Here is a 22,958-nt window from a genome sequence, read left to right as displayed (position 1 = left end):
AATGTAGCATAGTCAAAGGTGCAAATCAAATTTGGGAAAAATTATTTTTATAAAAAAATTTTCCGCTGATAAATTATTTGTTGATGTGTTTCGAACTAATTTGTTTTGACGATGAATCACACTTGTTGGTTCGAAAAACGTCGACAAATGATTTATCCTGTAATTTACGCCAAAAAATTTCTCATAAACCTGATATGGATCACAGAAACCTCAATTCAAAAATCATTTTATGTAACCAAATTTACTCCCATACGCAGAAATATTAATCCATAATCTTAACAAAAGAAGATGAAATTTCAGAAAACCATACACTCAATTTGCTCTCATGCCCAGCAATATGAATCCATAATCTGAACTGCAACCGGCTAATTTTATTCTGGCTTTAACAGAAACCATGACGATCGAAACATTCTGGCTAAACAGAAAACACGACGATAGCAACATTGAAAAACCACCTATATCAGAAATCGACGCCATTATCATAAACATACATAGCAGAATGACGGAGGACTAGTTTGAACCTAACTAAGCAGTGCGGTAACAAACAGTGACACCATATCCCATAAAGACTGTGGCGACCTCCAAGTTGGGGTCGTTGGCTACCATGGAGTTGATGGCCTTGATACCCTCCAGAGAAGTCCTCATGTAATCATTCTTCAGCAGGTTGTGGGGATCCTTTCCTCCCACCAGACCAAACCAGAGGGTGTCGTCGTAAATTATGACGCCCCCCACGCGCACTAACTTCATCAGCCGTGGATGATAGTTCACGTAGTTCACTTTGTCTGCGTCCACGAAAGCAAAGTCGAAGCAATCCTTCTCCCCCTTCAAGCAAAAATATGTGTTTCAGAACCGGTAATGATTAGATCTATGGAATATTTTAAGATTTCTAAATATTTTCAAAAATTGTTAAAAAATAATGAACTCAATTATTCAATCTTTTCAAAATTCCAAAATATTTCTAAAATCTAGTTAGAGAAAGATTTTGGTGAAAATCACATGGAATCTCAGACTATTTAGCATGAGGAGCTAGATCTGTTTCTTCATCTTGTCCTGACGATGAACCACACTAGTTGGTTCGAAACGCGTCGACAAATGAGATTCCATGTGATTTTCGCCGAAATCTTTCTCTAACTTGATATGGATCACAGAAGCCTAAACTCGATTATTCCTAAAATCTACAGTCTAGACTCATTCCAGTAACCCAACCTCATTCCATTAACCTAACCGGCTAATTATTTATATTAATACAAATTAGGAATCCAAATAGTCCAACCCTACTAATTATTTATATTAATACAAATCAATACCTTTTGAATAAGGGAATCCAAATAGTCCAACCCTGTAGTTTTCTTGATCTCCACCTTGTCTGCAACTCCAGCCTTAACGAAGCACGGCCAGCCAAATTTGGGGTCATCTCCTGGATCCACAGCTACCACCTACCCCAAAAACAAGAATCACACTAACATATGAATTCCTTAGCTTTGTAAATTTAAGGGGGAACAATATGGTGTGCATAAAGGGATTTCCTTTTTAAATTTGAAAAAACTGATTCATACTATGGAGAGTTGTTATATTGATTGGATAAATCCCTTTATAAATAAAAAAAACTGATTTCCTGTAATATAATATATTTGGTTTTTTTTCTTCTGAAAAAAAAACTGATTCATACTATGAGAGTTGTTATATTGATTGGATGTTTAATTTGATTGTAGATTTTAGAATTTGATGAATAGTTGTTGAACTCATTGTACACAAGATTTTATGGATGGAACCAAGTTCATTGTTTCAATTATTTGATTTAACTCTTATGCATTAAATTTCAAAATAAATTTGAGTAAGGTAAAAAAAAAATCATAAATTAGAATGCCATTTTATTTATAATAATAATAATTGAACTAAAAAATCATAAATTACAAAACCATTTGTCTATAATGCAATTTTTTGGAGATTTCGGTGACAGAATCTAGCGAAAGAAATTGAGTTTAAGTTAAATCTTGATTTGTTGCAGTTAAAATGATTTTTTAACTGCATATTTGGATTCAGCGCCCTGGAAAACCCCTGGGACGCTTTGATTGTGCAGAAACTAGCTATCAAACTTGGGATTCCAATAAATTGCTGCATTTTGACCGGAAAAACCCAGCAGAAAAGCTTCCAAAAAACCGCATTATAAACCACTGCTTTTATTTGGCAGGATAATAATTTAATTTTAAAAATTAAAAATCAGATAATAATAAACAATCACAAGGTATCAGTTACCATAGATGCTGTGTCGGCGGGAGGTATGGTACAACGGGAATTAATTACATTCATACACTGACCTTGCCATCAGAAGGAAGAGCGAGAGCGATATTGAGCAATGAATAGCCAGTGAAAACTCCGATCTCCAATGCCTTTTTAGCACCTGACATCTTTACCATCAAGCGCAGGAACTGCACCTGATCTGGCAATGTCATCATCTCCCCTCTGCACATCTTTCTCCCAGCTTCATTTACATTCATATTCCTTACACTTTTTTTTTTTCACGACGCAGCAGCCTCCTGCAACTTAATTTCTCATAAACACAACAGTACAGAATTCAGCAACCAGTTAGCTCACCTCTGTGTCAGGTTCCATGTTCGTTCCCAGAGCTCCTTGGACGCCTCGTCCTCCCGATGGCGGGTGAATGTATCCAGCATGTACTGAAACAGTAAAGCGCATTTTACACTTCAGTTTGTTAAATTTATGAACTTCATATTTGTATTCTAAATTATTATCTAAACAAAGTTGTAATTACTTCTGATAGGAGTGGTCTGTTTTCGAGAATTTTCATTAAAAAACAAAAATTAGGAAAGTTGAAAATATTTTTTTGTGGTTATACAATTTTACATATAAAAATTTATGGATGGTATATATTTAATAAGCTCCGATCAGAATATTCCAAGGATCATGTTTTAATTTCGTTTGTTTTATGTAAATTCAGAATATTTTTTGTGACATATATAATCCAAAAATTTCTCTTTAACAGTCAAACCCGCTTACGCATCATTATAGTCGAGCAACCCGAGTTCTTCTCTTTAACCGTAGAGCCCTCACCCATCGGAATGAGTGAGTGACTCCGTCCAGTAAAAAGTTTTTAAATTTTTTTTGTTTTACTTAAATAATATATAAATATTTTCATAACTACGAGCATTTATCAGCCATCAGTATTTTGATGGCTATTTGGGTTTATCCACGGTTTAATTTATATAGCTATTCAAATCTACCACTTAAATTCATTTAAATTTAGCAATTTAAATTTGTTAAATATTTTTTAGTAATAATATTTTAAAATAAATTTTATTTGATTAGAAATAAAATAATTTTTACTCATATTAATTTTATTTTTTAATTTGAAATAAATTTAAATTTTATCCCATCAAAAAAAATATTAAAAATTTATTTCAGAAAATATTATATATAATAAGTTAAAAAAAAAAATTCACATGGAAGGAAAGAATCCTAAAACTTAATAAACATTAAATTAAAATGAATCTAAACTGGCTCTCCGAAGCCAGTGGAGATTGAGATACAAAGCAACTAGCAATTTTAACCTAAAATACCTTGCAGATGGATTCTCAAATTCCTCTGGTCATTTCTTTAGCGAGATTAAAATGAAGTTAAACTGAATCTAAACTGTGACTCTTTGAAGCAAGTGGAGATTGAGATACATAGCAAGTAGCAATTTAAACCTAAAATACCTTGCAGATGGATTCTCAAATTCCTCTGGTCATTTCATTAGTGTGAGATTAAAATGAAGTTAAACTGATTTAGCAAAACACTGCAGAAGTAGAGATTAGGGATGTAGAAACAAAGCATGGATCCATTTTAGCAATGGATACCTTGTAAATGGATTCTTCCATAACGTTTTGAAGCTTCACTCCAAACTTCCAGTCCGCAGGCAGCGTACGCTTGTCATAACCTTGGCACACCAAATCGAAGGAGTCAACATTACTGTTCCATATGAATAAATACTCAATAACGAAGCTGAGATCACCATGAATGCTGAATCAACTAACTTTACTGTCACAGATTTTCATGACACCATGAATGGAGAACGCAGAATGAGCTAACTTTTTTGTCACAGATTTCCATGACAACATTAATGGAAAATAAAGTATAAAAACGATTTCGAAACTCAGCGAGACCATGAATACAAATGTTGGAGAAAGCAAAAAAATAGATTAGATAATATGTTAGGTATGGCAGCACCTGGTTTCCCATTCTCGATGTCAGTTAAGTCCGTTGGATCAACAACCTCCACCCCGTTGCCATTCTCAGCGTGCGAGCCCATCGTATCGTTCACCAGGGAAATAAAAAGGGCCTGCGAGGATCGAGAGCTCAGAAGCCGGTGGAGAATCAAGGGGGAGGGGGTCCTAATTTATAGGCAATTTCCATGGCTGCTGCATGAATTATGAGAGGCCACCAAGGCGGATTAGGTTTATTCAATCCTCCAATAATCATGCGATTAAGACTGCATAAAATAATCACGAGTTGATGGGGATGGTACTGGGTGAATGCTGAATTAATTTCGTGACGCTCGGCCGCCCAGGCGGGCGTTGGTGACCAGAAAACGGTGGGGACACTTGCAGTTGGAGACGTAAACGTGCCGGTTAAAATGACACCGTCGTCCGCATGACAGAAGCCGACAGAATCTCTGCAGAATCGTCTATACTTTTGATGAGAACCCGCCGCGTGTGTGGCGGTAAAATGGTCTGCGGAATGCAAATGGGAAGTGCCCAGCTCGCTTTAAAGCTTGCCTCCCCCGTTTGGGTTAGTACGGCTTCGACCCGTTCGAAATAGTTAGGAAGGTGGACGTTAATGGCTGCCGTTACCTCAATAATGCAACCGGCAGTCTTTTCAAAGGGTACACATATTCGGTCTTTTTCACGAACAGCCACTGCACCCCGGGCCATCCCTGCGTCCTTTTCTGTGATGTGCAATCACGTCGTATTGCAGACGTCAGCTGTTTCTGCAAATGTGTTCGGTGGAAACACTTCGATGGCCGACCCTTTGGCCGTTTTCGATTAGTAAAGGTAGCTCGGGAATAGTAACGGATTACTGGTATCCAAGTGGAAGAAAGTTAGAGGTAACGTAGAGAAGAAGAAAAAATTATTTTAATGTCTAATAAGGATAGATTGCTTTTCCATCTTATTTTTGTATTCAGTTTTTTTTCTTTTAATGTCCAATAAGGTAGTTTAGGGATAGATTGCTTTTTTATTTTTTTTGTATTCCGTTTAAGTTTGACGATAAAAGCTTTCAGTTTTTCCATAAATTTTTTTGGTCAATAGACTATTTCAATGAGTAGTTGTCATAAAATCTGTATAATTTTCTCTCGTGTTTTTTAAGGCTTCCCATTCTAAAATGTAATGCTTTTCTGTTTTCATTTTTAGGATGAGCAAAAAATACATACTCTTTCTTCCCACATTTTTTTTGGCCTTTTCCATCCATGAAAATTTTTGCTCTCCAAGAAATATTGTCACCTATTTACACTTTGTATTAATGATTATGAGTTTCTTTCTCTCTAGCTCCTTATCCCAAGTATGTTTGTGGAACTTATCCATAACAAAAGCTTTTATCTCTTTACTATGTGTGGGACATGTGTTCAAGCAAATATCATTTGTTATTTTGAGACATCTAAATCTTCCTTCTTTTACACAATATATTATTAAAGACAACTTTATGTCATGTGCCTCTTTCATTGCTCAACTTTTTTTTTAGATATTTTATAATTTTCAATTCATTTTTTATTATTTTCATTGTCAGATTTTTTTTTATAATATTGTTCCTTATAAAATGTAATCTTTTTAAATACCATTTTTGAAATCAAATTCCATGAATGTCTTAACTTAAAAAAATAAATTTAAATTATTAAATATTGTCACTTATAAAAGTGGATGTACTCTTTTTAAATACCACTTTTGGAATCAAATTCCACTTAAATTTTAATTATTAAATATTGTAAAATATATATGAAACACGTTAACTTAGCATTCTTTATTTGATTAATTAAAAACACAGTTTGATTGAGATTTTAAATAGTTTTTGGGTTAAAATTTTTCCAGTATAATTTCAATATTTTCTTAGTATAATTTCAATATTTTCTTATTAAATTAAATTTAATACTACGAAAAAATATTTTCTTAGTATAATTTCAATATTTTCTTATTAAATTAAATTTAATATAACGAAAAAATATTTTAATGGGAGCTTATATGTAAAAAGTGATGAGATTCTAATTGGATTTTGTAGGTAAAGTAATGAAATGATTTTGTAGGTAAAAGTAATAACATTCTTATACATAATATAATTGGTTTTGTAATTATTTATTTTTATTAATTATTATGATAACGAGTTAATGTCATATAGGTGTTTATAATTTTTATTTTTAGAGTTATTTAAGTATGAATTTTTAAGAAAAAATTTAAAGGTTTAAAATATCAATATTAATTGAGAATTAAAGCATGCAAAAGTATAGTTGTATTTTTGTTAAACGATTACTAGGAAAAAGTATTGAATATTGTTATATAGAAAAATAAAACATTGATAATTAAATATTGAAATGAAATAGAAAAAAAAAAATCATGTAATAATGATTTTTTTATATTTACAATCTATAACTAAAAAGAAAAGTGCATAGTATAAGTTTCACTTTCTCACAGCTTTTTAACGTATTGTGTTTTTCCATTTTATATCTGATTTTTATTATATAAATGATATATTACTATTTTATTTATTTATTTCAATTTAATATAAAAGTGTAAAATAATATAAAATTTATCATGAAAAATTCTTTCAATAAAGTATCTATATTAATTTAGATATAAAATTACATACTATATCATATCCAGTAAAGTGTGTATTACTTGATATATAAGATTTTGTATTAGATTGTATTGCAAAATATCTTTTTACTTATTAGGATCCATAATGAATATATATTTTAATTTAAATAAAATATTTATTATTATTTAATATAAAATATATTTTATTTAAAAATAAATAATTTATAAAATATTAAATATATGGAAGTTTTATAAAACAAATTTGATGAATATATATATATATCTATATATATATATATATGGAAAAGTGTGGTTCCTAAAAGGTAGATAATAGTTATTTGATGGGTTTGATTTATAATTGAGAGATTGTACACTTTATAGGGATTCAATTTGGTTTTATGTTTAGTAATAATTATCTTTTCCATAAGGGATATGGTGTAATAATTAAGATATAATGGTTTAGGTTGAAAAATTAATAATAATACTTAAAATATATATATTTAAAAATTATATATAATTTTTATTTAAAACTAAATAATTAAAAAAATATTATATAGATTAATTAATCACAAAAATAAGAAATTGTTTTGGAATAAGAAGAGCGTCCCTATATATATGTTTTATACAAAATATAAAAATTAATTTAATTTATTAAATATATAAATTAAAATTGATTTATATATAAAAAAATAAAATTTAACGTATATTTTATTCAATTAAATTAATTTTAATATATATATATATATATATATATATATATATATATATTTATTTATTTATTTGAATAAATTAATTTGAATAAATTATTTATCTATTTATATATATATATATATATATATAAGTTTAGAAAGATTATATCTTTATCATATCTAATATAAGTCGTGACTTCACACTAAAGAGTGTCTTAACACCTTATCACTATCTATCCAAAATCCTGTAAACACCTTCTTTTATATATATAATGATTTATTTTCAATTAATATAAATATATAATTGAAATTAATTAATATATATATTTTTAGAATAATATTAAGTAACATATCTCAATCACTTTTAATTATATGATTGTGTTAAGATTCAATTAAAAAAGTAGAAGCACTTTTTTTCTAAATAAATCATATCCAACATACTCTAAATAAAAAAAAATCCATATTTTTTTCTTTAATTGTACAATTAAATCATTTTAAACAATATCACATTATACAACTTTACTGAGTTATACAAAACTTTATAAAAAACATAGACAAACAAGAAACACATGCCATCTTTATAAAAGGTAAAAAATTCAAACAAAACCTTTAACCATTTAACTTATGTAGTGTTAGTGGGGCCAAATAAGACTTTGAATTATTGGTTGTTAACAAATTTATTACTACTATTACACAATGTATCTTCCATTTTTTCAAACAAGTAAATCAAATTATATAATTATATGTACATTTTTACCCTCTTTCAATATTACCATAATGCATTATTCATTTTCTTTAAACAAATAGATGTACATCTTTATCCTTTAACTCTAATTCCTTTCAATATTACCATAATACATTTTCCATTTGTTTCAAACAAATAATGTATACAACTTTTTATAAAACAAATCGCATAACTTTTATATATATATATATATATATTTGACTATGAAAATTTACAAAATCATATATATAATTATAAAAATAAAAATATTTTAATTTTCTAAAATTATATCTATATAAATTCAAAACAATAGTTTATATTATTCAATATTAATGCATCATAATAAAACTTAAAAAATAACCCCATTTTTGTTCATAAATAATATGTATGTGGACTAAAAAGTATATACATATACATCTTTGCTCACATGATGCTCTTTTTTCCATAAATAATATGTATGTGGACTAAAATGTATATACATATACATCTTTAGTCACATGCTGTTCTTCCTCATATCACATGATTGTAAGGTCCTTTGGACTTATATAAACATGTCGGTCCCATTTCTTAGAAAGTTGTGGAATTTTAATTAACACTAGAGTGCTAGTCGAGTGAACCTAAATGCATTCTAACAGTTTCACCACCAATGCGGGATAATGGAGTATCTAATAATGGGTAAGTCCCCACAATTCTATTACATGAATAAATATATGTTTATAATTATATTTAATTTCACTATCATTGCCTGCATTTATAAAGTTAGATTTGTGAATCTAACAATGAACCTAAGGCTTTATCCTTTCTTGTGCAAAATAATAGAGTGGTGGTAACTTAATGAGTTTAGCATGCAAAGTGACCTAAATAATGGAGTACCTCACTATCAGTGTGTGATAATGGAGTACCTAATAATGGGCAAGTCCCCACAATCGCATTACATGAATAAATATATGTTTATAGTTATATTTAATTTCACTAGCATGTCCTACATTCCTATTATATAAATAACTATATGTTAGATTTGTTAATCTAAAAATAAACTTAAGGCTTTATCTTTTCATGTGCAAAATAATAGAATGGTGGTAACGTAATGAGTTTAGCATATTTTAATTCTTTTTTATATATATTAAAGATTTGAAATAAGTTATATATGAATTTATGATGTGTGGCCATATTTTTAGTAGAATATTTAAGATGTGAATATGTTTTGGGATGTTTTAGTTTTTATCAAATTGAATTATTAGTATAACTAGCCTGTGAATTGTTGGATATATTCTTGGATTATAAAGGCAACTAGTTGGTATAATTGTGGTCATAGGTCGTTTTAATGAATAATCGATTCCTATGATTTAAAATAAACTATAAGACAAGTTTTTAATAGAAAGTGGACACACTTAAAGATAAGTAGTCATTAAAATTATCATATTAATAAGGATTAACATAAAAATATTTAGGAGTGTGTCTCTTTAATGGGATGTCATGGTATTTAGATTTAAGCAACTTACTAAGAAGAACATAGTATACTTTGTTCCATCCATTTTGGATGGTGATTATTTTTATTCTTTTTTAAATAAAGTGGATTCTGAGTTTTTGGAAGTGGCAATTGTTGGAATATGTAGCTCCTACTTGTCTTAGTTGTGATCATACATTAGGTAGAGTTAATCTCTATGATAATAGTCTACTTGTAGTATATAGGAAGTGGTTAGCTTTACTTTGTTTGAGAGATATTCTTCAACTAGTTAGCTTCCTGTACTAGTTTGTGGTTGAGATATTCGCTCTACTGAGTCATTGTGCGATCAAGGTGATTTGTCTATCTTGAGACAAAGCTTGTTATATTTATATGTGTACAGTTATATTGATTGAATAGTGAGCTCAACACATTCTTTGGTGTGTGTAAGAAAACATCTACTCTTCTGCACAAATAACAAGGTATCAAAGCAGGATTAGGCTTGATTCCCTCATGGGAGGGACCAGGGAAATGGAAGCACATGAGAGTATTCTACTATAGGATTAGATTAGCTTATGGGAGAGTAGATTGTTTTTGTTGAGATTGGATTGTTGTTATTTATTTATATCACTATAATTTGTTTGTACATCGATTTGTAGTGCATTAAGAGCTAAAGATAACATGCCTAGGTGAAATGGAGAGACATGGAACGCGTAATTGGGAGGTAACTTCAGAAGAGAAATTATTGCCATTTGAGGAAGATGGAGTTGATTTCCGAGGAGAAATATCTACCATTTGAGGAAAATGGTGTTTATTGTGTATGGTGATAACTAGAGACAAATGAAGAGGATCATGGCATTAGTCAATTTTCACTAGCAAGGTCATAATGTAGTCCTCACTTGCATGGGATGAAAAAATCAAAGGTCTAGTGAGATATCTACACGAGGATTATATTAAAGGGGCTAAGCCCGATAATGTTTACTTCCTTTCCTTGGAACTCTCAATGAATGTTGTTGGAAGCTTATGCAATAGATCAAATTGAACATATTAGACAACAAAATCAATTGTTAATAGCATGGTTTGCACAATCTCAGAAAAAGTGGCTATTGAAAAAATCTAATTATGTTGAAAATTGGCAGCTAAGGGAGAAATTTCCCAATTGGAGAAGCCTAACAACCCCTAAGGAGACCCCTCTTCTACTTAAGAAAAATCAAATTTGCACATGGAAAATATTATTATATTGCTAGTCCAAGTCAACATGAAAAAGTCAAGTAAGCCTAGAGAGAGAAATTGACCCTCCTGTTAGAAAATGTAACTAGGTTTAGTCTTCATAATTGCTATTGTACTTATGTTATTGTATATTTTGTTGAAATATGGCAACAAGAATATTCCAATTTAATTTGTCCTTGAATAAAATTGTGAATTAAAATCGAATTTAGTATTAACGGCTACTTGTAATTAATTAATTAATTTATTTTAAATTAATTAGTTGGAGAAATTCAAGTTAGAAGTCTTTTTGAAGTCATGCAAGATTTATCCCTTAAATTAAGGAGATAAGATTGAGTTATATTTGAGTTGTAATTAGTTAACTCAGTTTACTAAGTTAAGTCCAGTTAAATTAGTTCCAAACTGTTTGAGGAACTAATAGTGAGTTAAAAGTTAGTTGATGCATGCATGCACTCAACTAGTGCTACTCCAGTTAACTGAATATTCCCTCATCAGAAACTCATGCATGTCTATTCTGAGAAAGACCCAGTTGAGAATAAAGTCAAGGACAATGTACTATCAGTTGCATGTGCTTTCTCATGGAGAAAACTCATGCATGCAGTCAAGGATTTATCCTTGAGGATTGCACAGTTTTGGAAGGAGATCATCCACTTGGTAGAGGTTTTCCACTTGGTAATAGGGAATCATCCACAAGGAACAACGCAAGGAAATATGAGCTTGGAGGGCAGAGAGGAAGGCTGGAGAGAAGCCAAGATTTCCTGTGAGCATATGTGAGGATTGTACTGAGAGCTGGTTAGCTGTGAGAGCTAAGGATTTTTATAAGTCCTATGTATTTCCACCCTGTATGATAATACAATAGTGTGGGATTTTTAGCTGAGGCTTTCCCCAAAGTATTTTCATGTGTATTATGCATTGATTCTTCTTCTTCTGGTTATATTTTTCAACTCGATCTTTAAGCTTCCGCAAATTGATAATAGAAGTAGGTTATAGTATTATGCTTTGATTTATATTGCATTATCGGGTTAACGTACACATATTTCTACATGGTATAAGAGCCAGGTTTGTAGAAATTTCTACATGGTATAAGAGCTGTGAAGAATATACTGAGAAGAGAATTTGAAGTTTGAAGTTCAGGGTTGCAGGTGCAAATCGAATTCATATCATACTTCAAGGTTGGCCAATGGCGTTCTATGGCTTGAGACTCAAGTATGCCTTGGAAGGTAGCTCAAATTACATAGCATGGAAATATAGAATGGAGGTTGTAATAGAAGACAATGGCTTGAAGGAATTCATTGATCAAGAAATCCAAAAGCCAGCTTCAACTAATGCACAAGAGTTGGCTGAGTGGAAGAAGTGTATGGCGATGGCGAGACGGATCATCCTTGAGGGAGTTTGAGACCATATTGTTTCGAGTCTCCATGGAAAGGATACTCCATTTTCAATGTGGAGGACATTGAAGGATCTCTGCCAGAATAGTAGTGACTAGAGGAAATTGGTGCTCAAGGATAAGCTTCGAAGAATCAAGATGGAGAAGGGCGATACTATTTCCACATATCTGAACAAGCTCACCACCTACAGAGATGAGCTTGGCAGTGTGGGAATAACTACTACCGATGATGATATGGTGAGCCTCACTCTCCTTGGCCTTCCAAAGAGTTGGAATAGCTACCAGGACTCTGTGAATGGAAGGGAGAAACTGCCGGATTGGGAACGACTATTGTCGGATCTTATGCAGGAGGAGATCAGAAGGAGCACACAAGATGGTTCTTCATCCAAGAATCATGATGAAGAAAATCTAGCCTTAGCAAGTAAGGAAAGGAAAGGGAAGGGGAAGGCTTCCCATTTCAAATCGAATTCTTCTCATGGAGGGAAGAAGGGTGACATGTCTAAAGTAAGATGCTTTAATTGTCACAAGATGGGACATTATGCAACTAATCTCCCATCGAAGAAGTCCAAGAAGGGATCCTTAGAAGGATCGGAAGGTGAGGCATTAGCCTCTCGGATCTAAATGGACTTTACCCTCATCGCATGCATGGTGTCATCAATGATGGGTTGTGTCTGGTATCTTGACAGTGGAGCCTCATTCCACATGACCAGTGATAAAAATTTATTCAGTGCCTTGGAGGAGAAAGACCTCAAGATGCGCATAGAGATGGGTGACGATGGAAGGTATAGTGTTTCAGGAGTGGGCATGGTTGCTTTTCAAAGGGAGCATGGAGCTCCTCTCACCTTGACAGATGTGATGTATGTGCCTGGACTAAAGAAAAACTTGGTATTGGTCGTGATGTTGGAGGACAAAGGCTACGATGTTATCTTCAGTAAAGGAAAGGCGTTCCTAAGACACATAGCCACGGGTCAGGCCAAGTGGATAGGGATTCGGGTGAAGAATATCTATAAACTAGAGGTAGATGATTCATTGATTATGCAACATTGAGTACGAAAGCATAATTGGTGCAAAGCCAAGACATTGGCGAGTTGTGGCACAGGCGGTTGGGCAATTTGCATCATGGGGCTTTGAAGATAACGCAATAGATATCTACAGGAATTCCCAAAGGTAAACTTGAGCAAGTTGATACATGCAAAGGTTGTACCTTGGGAAAGTACACTAAGTCTTCCTTTCATGATAAAGACAGTTGAGCAGAGGCTAGCATAGAGCGAGTTCATACTGATTTGTGTGGACCATTCGCGACGACATCCACAACGAAGCAGAGGTATTATGTGATTTTCATTGATGACTATTCTCGTAAATGCTGGATTTATTTCATGCAGAAGGACCAACTTTCACAAAGTTTTGTGAGTTCAAAGCTTTGGTCGAGAAAGAGTCAGGGAAGAAGATCAAGGCCTTGAGAAGCAACAACGGTGGAGAATATGTCTCTCAAGAGTTTAAGGACTTCTATGTAGCGGAAGGAATTAAACGAGAGTTGAAGACACCTCATAACCCGCAGCAGAATGGGGTGGCCGAGAGGAAGAATAGAACTATTGTAGGGGCAACATGGGTAATGCTACATGACCAAGGCCTACCACTTCACTTGTGGGTTGAGGCATGCAACACAACGGTCTATTTGCAGAATAGAAGCCCACATCGTGTACTTGGGATGAAGACACCAGAGGAAGCTTTCTCTGGTAAGAGACCCAATGTGGGTCACTTCAGGATCTTTGGCTCATCAGTATATTGCCATGTGACAAAGGATGCATGGAAGAAGCTTGAGCCGACAGTAGAGTTGGGGATATTTGTGGTGTACACTGATACACCTCACAACTATCGGGTGTACTTTCCTACCATTCGGAGGACAGTGGTTCGCAGAGATATCAAGTTTGATGAGTAGAAGGCCATGCAAGTTTCCTTGAGAGGGAGCTCCAACTACATGCTATGGAGTAATTGTTGGTTCCTAAGGAGGAGGAGCCTCAGACTGATGAGGAGAAGCCGCATGCAGAGGTTCCAGGAGTGGAGACCTCCACTCAAGCAGAGTCTTCTAGAGATGGCGCACAAGAGAAGCTGACAGATTGTTGGAGGATGTGAGAGAGAATGTGTGAGCAACATCTTCTCAACACCGACAGAGGAGGTCACCTGAGAGGTACACTGGATACATGGACCTTGCTGGGGAATGTGTTGAGACCGAGCCATCTTCCTTTGAGGAAGCAGTGCAGCAGCCGATTTGGGTTGATGCTATGGTGGAGGAGTATGACTCCATAGTTCGTAACAGTGTTTGGGACGTGGTTCCAAGACCGGAGAACAAGTCAGTTGTGAGTTCCTGTTGGCTTTACAAGGTAAAGCAAGCTGCTGATGGTAATGTGGAGAAGCATAAGGCAAGATTTGTTGCCTGTGGTTTTTCACAGGTTGAGAGGATCATGTTCTTGCAGTATATTTCGACAGAGGAGCAAGATGCTGAATTTTGACAAAGGCATTGTCAAAGTGTAAATTTGAGTTCCATAGAGACAGGATCAAGGTGGCAGATAATCCCTTTCTTGTTGAGAGGGAGTGTTGAAATATGGCAACAAGAATATTCCAATTTAATTTGTCTTTGAAGTAAACTGTGAATTAAAATTGAATTTAGTCTTAATAGCTACTTGGAAATAATTAATTAATTTATTTTAAATTAATTAGTTGGAGAAATTCAAGTTAGAAGTCTTTCTGAAGTCATGCAAGAGTTATCCCTTAAATTAAGGAGATAAGATTGAGTTATATTTGAGTTGTAACTAGTTAACTCAGTTTACTGAGTTAAGTCCAGTTAAATTAGTTCCAAATTGTTCGAGGAACTAATAGTGAGTTAACAGTAAGTTGATGCATGCATGCACTCAACTAGTGCTACTCCAGTTAACTGAAGATTCCCTCATCAAAAACTCATGCATGTCTATTCTGAGAAAGACCCAGTTGAGATTAAAGTCAAGGACAATGTACTATCAGTTGCATGTGTTTTCTCATGGAGAAAACTCATGCATGCAGTCAAGGATTTATCCTTGAGGATTGCACAGTTTTGGAAGGAGATCATCCACTTGGTAGAGGTTTTCCACTTGGTAACAGGGAATCATCCACAAGGAACAACGCAAGGAAATAGGAGCTTGGAGGGTAGAGAGGAAGGCTAAAGAGAAGCCAAGATTGCTTGTGAGCATCTATGAGGATTGTACTGAGAGCTGGCTAGCTGTGAGAGCTAAGGCTTTGTATAATTCTTATGTATTTCCACCTTGTATGATAATACAATAGTGTGGGGTTTTTAGCTGAGGCTTTCCCCAAAGTATTTTCATGTGTATTATGCATTGATTCTTCTTCTTCTGGTTATATTGTTCAGCTCGATCTTTAAGCTTTCGCATATTGATAGTAGAAGTAGGTTACAATATTCTACTTTGATTTATATTGCATTATCGGGTTAACCTACACAGATTTTCTACATATTTCATGAAAATGTCAAAAGAAGAAAAACAAATATTATTTTATAAGCATGATTTTCATGCTCAATTTGATTTGTCATCTAAGTCAAGCATGTTCTTCATGGTTCTAGGGTTTATTGAGTCAAAACAATATTTTTCATAAGTCAAAATATTGTATTAGAGTCAAGTCCCATTTGGACTTTAAAAAGAAAGTGGAAAAATACATTTATTTGAGTCAAAAATGTAATTTTTGTACCCACAAGACCAAGTAGGTCCTAGAAGGGATAATTCAACCTCCTGGATGTGTATAAATAAAGAAATTTTGACCTCATTTGAAGCACTGAAAGTAAGTTCAATTTATTGGGGAAGAAGAGTGCAATTCAAGAGAAGAAGGAGAAAGAAATTAAGAGAGAGAAAGTGAAGTCTAAGGAGGAATAAAATCAAAGTTTATGCCCTAAAATATTCTTTATTTCTCTCACACGTGCAAAGTTCCTGAAGCTGTTGTAGGGGCCAACATTACATATCTACTGCAGGTCTGGAATTATGTTGTTGGGGGGGGGGGATATGAAGCTAGAGCTGATTTGGAAGGTTTTTTTATTGAGTTTACTTGTGTTGAATTTGATTTGTTGGAAGAGATTGGAAGGAGGGATAACTTGGGTCTTGATTGAGGTCTTGGTCTTGTTGTTTGGGTCTTTTATTTCTCATTTGATCCGATTCTATAAGAAGAGAAGAATTTTCCAAGTTTTCCCCTTGGAGAGGTTTTTCCCTAGCTTCGAGCCTACATATTGTGTCCACTATCTATTTGTGATCTTCAAGGTTTATGGTTTTGGTAATTGTTTAATGAAAAAAACATAATAAATTAATAAGAAGCCAAAATAACTTCACAAGCAATTATCAAGTAAAGAGAAATTACCTTAATTGTTGCCTCTATCGATTTATCAACATGGAATTGACAAAGATAAGGTGAAGGAGAAGGTAAATTAACGATCACTCTTGTTAGTATAAGGATAAGACAGTCATACAAAGATAACTTGAAGGTTATAATTTGCAGAAGACATAAAGGAAGGATATAAGGAAGGACATAAGGAAGGACATAGGGAAGAACACAAGGAAGGACATGAGGAAGAAGAATAAAAAAGAAGGTCACTATCAAGCTATCATTGAAGATTATTAAAGTAAATCCATATCTTTTGAAGGCTCTATGATCATCACTTATTTTGGAAGGTATCACAAAAGGAAGGCATCAAGAATCCTAGGAACATGATCTACACTTGAAGTCTCTATTGTTACAAGCATCTTAGAAATCATCATTCTAGGGCATCTTTGAAGTCTCTTGGAAGTTTTGGGAACATCAAGGTAGATGAAGATCTCTTAATCAAGCTAGACACTCTTATACCAAGCAAGTACTACATTATTCTCTATGGCTCAATCTGTTGAGAAATACAGGGGCAACTAGATTAGGTGATTTCTCTTAAACTTCATAATTTCTTGTGATGCATTTTAACTTTAACTTAATTAGCTTCTTATTTCACTTAATTATTATTATGTTTTTATCATAAAACAACTACCAAAAATATGAAATAAAAATGAGACAAGAGGACACAAGATATAGGCTATTAGATAGGGACAAAACCTCTCCTCATGAGGAAAACCCACAAGAACTCTTCTCTTCTTATAGTTTTTCAAATGATAAATTTTGAGACCTAAGACCCTTGTCAATGTCCCCTCCAAGACCAAGTAAATCCTTCCTTATTGATTATATTTCCCTCCAACAAATTCTCTAGCAACTTCAATCTCAACAACTTTTGCAATTTCAACCCCAACAATTTCTTCTGTAAACTTTGGCCCCAAGAAATTTCTTCTGCAACTTCGACCCCCAATGGTTTCTTCTTCAGAAACCATAGCTCTTGCACGTGTAGAGAATATGGTGATTTCTTCCACTTTTCTTCTTTTCTTGAGTTTATCCTTACTTCTAAGAAACTCGACTTGCAAAGTATGCCACTTGGATCCCTAGCTTGACTTCTGCAAATTGGTCTTAGTTGTTGCAATAGTTTCCCTAATTATCTTACACTTGTGAAGGATAAAAGCCTAAAAATAATCCAAAATTTATCTTTTTTTTTATTCTTCTAATCCTCCTCTCCTTCGCACCTTTTCCTCTTCCTTGATCGAACTTTTTTGTGAGCGACTGAGTGCCTTTCAAGTGAGGTTGAAGTCTCCAATATATAGGCTTCTCTTCTCGGCCGAATTTTTGCTTGGAGGCTGTGTTACACAATAATTTTTCACTCTCCTATCACTCCCCGTTCCTGATCCCGGGGAACCCTAGTAGTGATTATTGTGTTATACTTTCACCATGAAACATATGCTCTTGCATCCCTTGAAGTTTGAATAAAGTAGTCCCACTCCCTTCAGAACATTTCTAGAGAATCCTTCTTAAAACAACGCTCTTTCCCAATGTCTCACCCACGCCGGTTTGCAGAGTTTAACACTGTGACCCACGCCGATTGGCACTACTGTTAGCCCAATACCCGCACCGGTCTACTTCTGGAAAGTTTTTATAAAAGGAAATAGAGTTTCACGTCTAGAAACTTCTAGTGGCGATGTGCTAGATGTTTGTTTGGTTGGATAAGGGTCGAGAACTCCATATAAGGTTCTTTCCCCCTTAAAAGTGGACCTTCCCAAGGAGATAAGACCTTCTTCCCCCTTGAGTGGATCTCATTCTTATCCTCCTCTCCCTATATAAACCACTTCCTCTTACCCTTTTTGGTTACACACAATACAACACATAGTGAAGTTGCAAAATTTTGAAATCTTTAGCTTTTGATAGAAGAAGATTAGTTTTAGATGAAAAAAGACTAGTCTTTGGTAGCTAAAGTATGAGGACAGAGAGTTAGAGCTTGGAAGCCATTTCATGTCAAGCTAGGGGAGGAAAAGAGTGTTGAAAATGCGTGTAGTAGGACTTAGATACTGCAAAGGAGATCTCCAACGTCAAGGCTTCGGTTGTATTTCTCTTTGAAGTTTATTTTAATACAACAAATGGTTTATTTCCTATATCAGCTGTAATATTACATTTGATAACTTACAACTCCTTGACGTTTTAAGTAGATTGGATTTGATTTTATGCTATCATGTTTGTTGTTGTTTCTTGCGTGTTTGTTTCAGGTACATGAACGAAAGGAACGAAAGGAAGCTGAAGCAAGGAAGAAAGATCACCATTAAAGTGGATTAGTGTTATAAGAGGTAGGCCCCCATATTCGATTCTAATCTAAGGAAATGTTCATTAGATTGTCTTGTTTGTGGCTAGACCCACTCTCTTGGGCTAGAGGGATCATCTCTGTTCACAGAGAGGATATTCCTACACCACAAATTGGTGACCATACTGGGGAAATACATATCCTTTTCATCACTCTGTTTTTTCTACTTGTGTTCCTAGTTTATTTATTTATGGTCTTCTAGATCTGTATTGACCTGTTTGAAGGCATATAGACACTAGCCCACTCTCTGATGTGTTAAGTCTGTCCCTATGTGAAGTTATTTTTTATTTTTTCTTTGAATCCCTCGATTAGAGCTATTTTTGGCCAAACAGTTGCGTCGATCAGGCCTATCAATGCTAGTTTTAGCCTGACAGTCACGTCGGTCATGCCGATCAGCGCTAGTTTCAGCCCAAAAGTCGTACCGGTCTCTGAGTTAAGAAAAAAATAGTTTTTTTTCCCAGTCTATTGCCAGTGTGTCTTGACCCTCAGACTCTCTTCTTCCGCCCAGAAGTGACTAGGATGATTTGTTTGCTGGGTTTGATTCATTGATTGGCTTGAAGATTCGTTGCTTGATTTTTTGAGTTTTTTGGATGGTTTCTATGACCCTAGGACATCTAGATCAATTTATGTTCATTTGTTAATTCACTCATTGTTTCAAGTTTCTAAATTGTTGCTTCATTTAATCCATCTTTCAGTCGCAACATCTTCATTGCTTCATTTTCAATTGAATGAGTGAAAGAGTCTCGTTTTTTCTCTTATTTCGAGTGTCTCTTTTCTCTTTCCGAGCATAGATTACATTGCTTGGTTTGTTGATTGAAGCATTTATGTGTTTGGTTTGTTGGATTTAGATTTCAAAATTTTGCTTTTAGCTTCATTTATCATGCTTATTTGTTCAGACTTGTGAAAATTTTCATTAAAGTGCTTTATGTGCAAGATTCATTTTTCATTTTATGAAAAGAAGAACATCATTCTAGTTTACTTAAGCAAAAATATTGCATTAGTAGCGTTATTGAGAAGCTAGAATTGCATCATCATAGGCATGAGAAATGAAATGAAACTTCTTTTGTTGTTAAGGGAAGATTAAGTGCATTTAGGATATGTATTAGTGAAAGATTTCATTCTTCGATTGTTGCATTGATTGTGTGCTCTCTATCCCTCAATTAGTGTTAGCTTTCATCGATGAAAGATTTCTTTTCTCATACAGCTGCATATATGAGTTTTCAGATGACAATGGTAGGGCCTTGGAATTGAAACCTAATTCAAGATCAACCGTTAAAATTTATTGAATTAACCTAAGGAATCATTGAAACTAAACGCTCACATTTAGAGGTCTAGGCTAGAGACGTGTTTCGACGTCTTTAAACCCAGCAGTTGTCATTCACTTCGGCATTAGATAGCGCTAGTACGAACTTGTGCTCCCCGTATCGTCGCGTATTGTCAAGTTATGGTATGTTCTATGCTTATAACAATTTACTTCTTTTTCTTATTATATTCCACCGATTAGCAATCACATGTACATAAAGTAAAGTGCAGATAGAACATTAAACGATCGACAGAAAACAAGCCAAGACAAGAGACACAAGATGTGGCGGCTAGCCAGGGACAAACCCCACAATGTGTGGGGAAACCCTTTGATAAAATCTTCTTTTATCTTCAATAATTCAGCAGGGAGAAACAGTACAATAAATCTGATTCATATTAGCAGTAGCAAACCCTAGATTAGTAGCATCAACATTAGCGGCTTCATTATCAAACTAGGGCAGACCATATCTCACAAACCGAAAGTCGGATTGACTTCATTCCACCACCAAAAGTTTCGGCTTCCAGAGGAGGTTCAGATGAACCTACAGCGCAGTTCAGATGAGGAGATCTTCTAGGCCACGCAAGTCAATCTTTACTTCTGCAGTTGCAGCTTCAGTTTCAGCAGTTTCCGGCTTCAAACTAGGGCAATCGATATCTTGCAAACCGTTCGTCGGATTTACTTCATTCCACCACCAAAAGTTGCGGCTTTTAAAGGAGGTTCAGATGAACCTATAACGCAGTTTCAAAGAGGAGATCTTCTATGCCACGCAAGTCAATCTTTACTTCTGTAGTTGCAGCTTCAAATTCAACATCTTCCGGCTTAACATGTGTGAGAGAGAGAGACCCATTTCAGCGCAGTAGAGAAGAGACTCATATCTGCGCAGTAGAGAGAGAAAGATGTGATGAGATGAGTGAGTCCAAATGAGGAAAAGTCCTCTTATATTTATACACAATGTTGGTGGGTGAATAGATGCGACTGTTGGGCTTCTGAGCCTACATGAGTTGTAGGTCGGCTTGATAATAATTCCATAATCAAAATAAATTAATATCTCCATGAATACTTATCGGAATTGGATGATCTTTATATCAATCCTACACCTCTCGATGAGAGGAATCTAATAAAAATATTAATAGCCATGAATAAGATGACCCACATGAAGTTTGCCCTGGTTGCCAATTTTAACACTCCCTCTCAACCATGGAGAACTTCATCTGCAATTTGTCTATTGATCGTTACTATTCATCCATCAAATGCACTGCCTTGTACAACCTGACCCTTGCCATGCTCTGCTCTATTTTTCCTGTTCTGCTTTGTCTTGTTCTGCCCTGCACTGATCTGTACTTTTTTGTTCTGTTCTGCTCTGCTCTTGCATTGTTCTGTTCTACTCTGCTTTTGTCCGAATTATGAAGAAGAAGAAATGATCGAGGATGTATCATACTGACTCAAAGTCAGTCTTAGAGTATGTACCACTGGTCCCAGACCAGTCTCAACCAACCCAAAGTCAGCGTCATAGTGAGTACAACTCCAATGGTCCCAGACCAATATCATCCTCCACTGACTCAAAGTCAGTCTCAGAGTATGTACCATTGATCCCAGACCAGTCTCAACCGACCCGAAGTCAGCGTCATAGTATGGTACAACTCCTACCACTGGTCCCAGACCAGTATCATTGATCCCAGATCAATGGAGGTCATCCTAGCGTAGGGAGTACGGTAGTTACAACGATGTGTCCATCGGTACTACTATGGTCCCTAACTTCATTTCCCTGCTCATTGATCAGATGAGAGGTACTTCCCATGAGTCCCAGACTGCATGGGTAGGATGCCTCGACAGGAGAACTAATCAATCCTATCCTCACAGGAGAACACATCAATCCTGCTACAATTGCCATGGAGAACACATCAATCCAGGCCTCATAGGAGAACACATCAATCCTGCTACAATTGCCATGGAGAACACATCAATCCAGGCTGCCATGGAGAACACATCATCCAGGCTCACAGGAGAACTAATCATCCTGTTACACAGGAGAGCGAATCATCCTGTTCCACAAGAGAGCGAATCATCTTGTCCCACAAGAGAGCGAATCATCTTGTTCCAGTGTGCACCACCAGGGGAGGGTGAGTCACCCTGTGGTCATATGTTGCTCCAGTAGGAACCACAAGCCCTCAGAGCTCCCAGAGCTCAATGTATGCAACATGTAGGACCCTTGTACAAGGGTTTCTTGCCGACTCCAAGTCGTTTGGGAAAATCATAGATTAGATCTTTCCTCGGGGCTTTGACAAGGTGTATCAACCTGTACATCATCTTAATGTGATGGAGCTTCCTTGCTCATCGACTTACCATATCCTAGATGATGTCTATCTGCTGGAGCAATTGACGAATACGGGATTCCTCAATAATCGAATCCCACCTCTGGTTGTTACAGAGAATCACAGTGGTATCCAATGTAAATCCAAACAGCTCACTGAAGAGCTTTCGCAACCAGACTGCCTCACATGAGGTTATGCTAGCAACAATATATCTTGCTTCGGCGGTGCTCAAAGCCACCGACTTCTGCTTCCTGCTCATCTAGGATATCGAAGCAGATCCCAAGGTGAAACAGTACCCAGAAGTGCTCTTACGGTCCACCACACTACCTGCCCAATCAACAT

At 34.9% G+C, this 22,958-nt stretch overlaps 1 protein-coding gene across 1 annotated transcript; it reads right to left on the bottom strand.

Annotated features, from left to right (window-relative positions):
• Window positions 1-351: 351 nt before the first annotated feature.
• Window positions 352-4,385, bottom strand: LOC149264564 (cation-dependent phenylpropanoid and flavonoid 8-O-methyltransferase 1-like). The gene is made up of 6 exons (XM_089428377.1): window positions 4,228-4,385; window positions 3,858-3,937; window positions 2,596-2,678; window positions 2,319-2,463; window positions 1,308-1,436; window positions 352-822 (listed from the first exon to the last, which is right to left on the bottom strand). The coding sequence occupies exons 1-6, from the start codon at window positions 4,307-4,309 to the stop codon at window positions 526-528; spliced, it is 816 nt and encodes a 271-aa protein (XP_089284503.1). The 5' UTR covers window positions 4,310-4,385; the 3' UTR covers window positions 352-525.
• Window positions 4,386-22,958: the final 18,573 nt, after the last annotated feature.

The sequence above is a fragment of the Pinus tabuliformis genome, chromosome 6, assembly GCF_031772625.1.
Source record: "Pinus tabuliformis cultivar Carrire ecotype Pingquan chromosome 6, CPIR1, whole genome shotgun sequence".
In the NCBI taxonomy this organism is placed as follows: domain Eukaryota; kingdom Viridiplantae; phylum Streptophyta; class Pinopsida; order Pinales; family Pinaceae; genus Pinus; species Pinus tabuliformis.
The sequence above is the reverse complement of the archived record's forward strand: the minus strand, read 5'-3'. Positions and strand labels throughout refer to the sequence as shown.

What these genes read in the sequence shown, in the direction of transcription:
- LOC149264564 (XM_089428377.1), bottom strand. Translation starts at nt 4,309, where the DNA reads ATGGGCTCGCACGCTGAGAATGGCAACGGGGTGGAGGTTGTTGATCCA. An exon ending in TGGAAGAATCCATTTACAAG is followed by an intron (nt 2,679 to 3,857) that starts GTATCCATTGCT and finishes TTACTGTTTCAG; the next exon opens with TACATGCTGGATACATTCAC. An exon ending in CTCTTCCTTCTGATGGCAAG is followed by an intron (nt 1,437 to 2,318) that starts GTCAGTGTATGA and finishes TTTTTGGGGTAG; the next exon opens with GTGGTAGCTGTGGATCCAGG.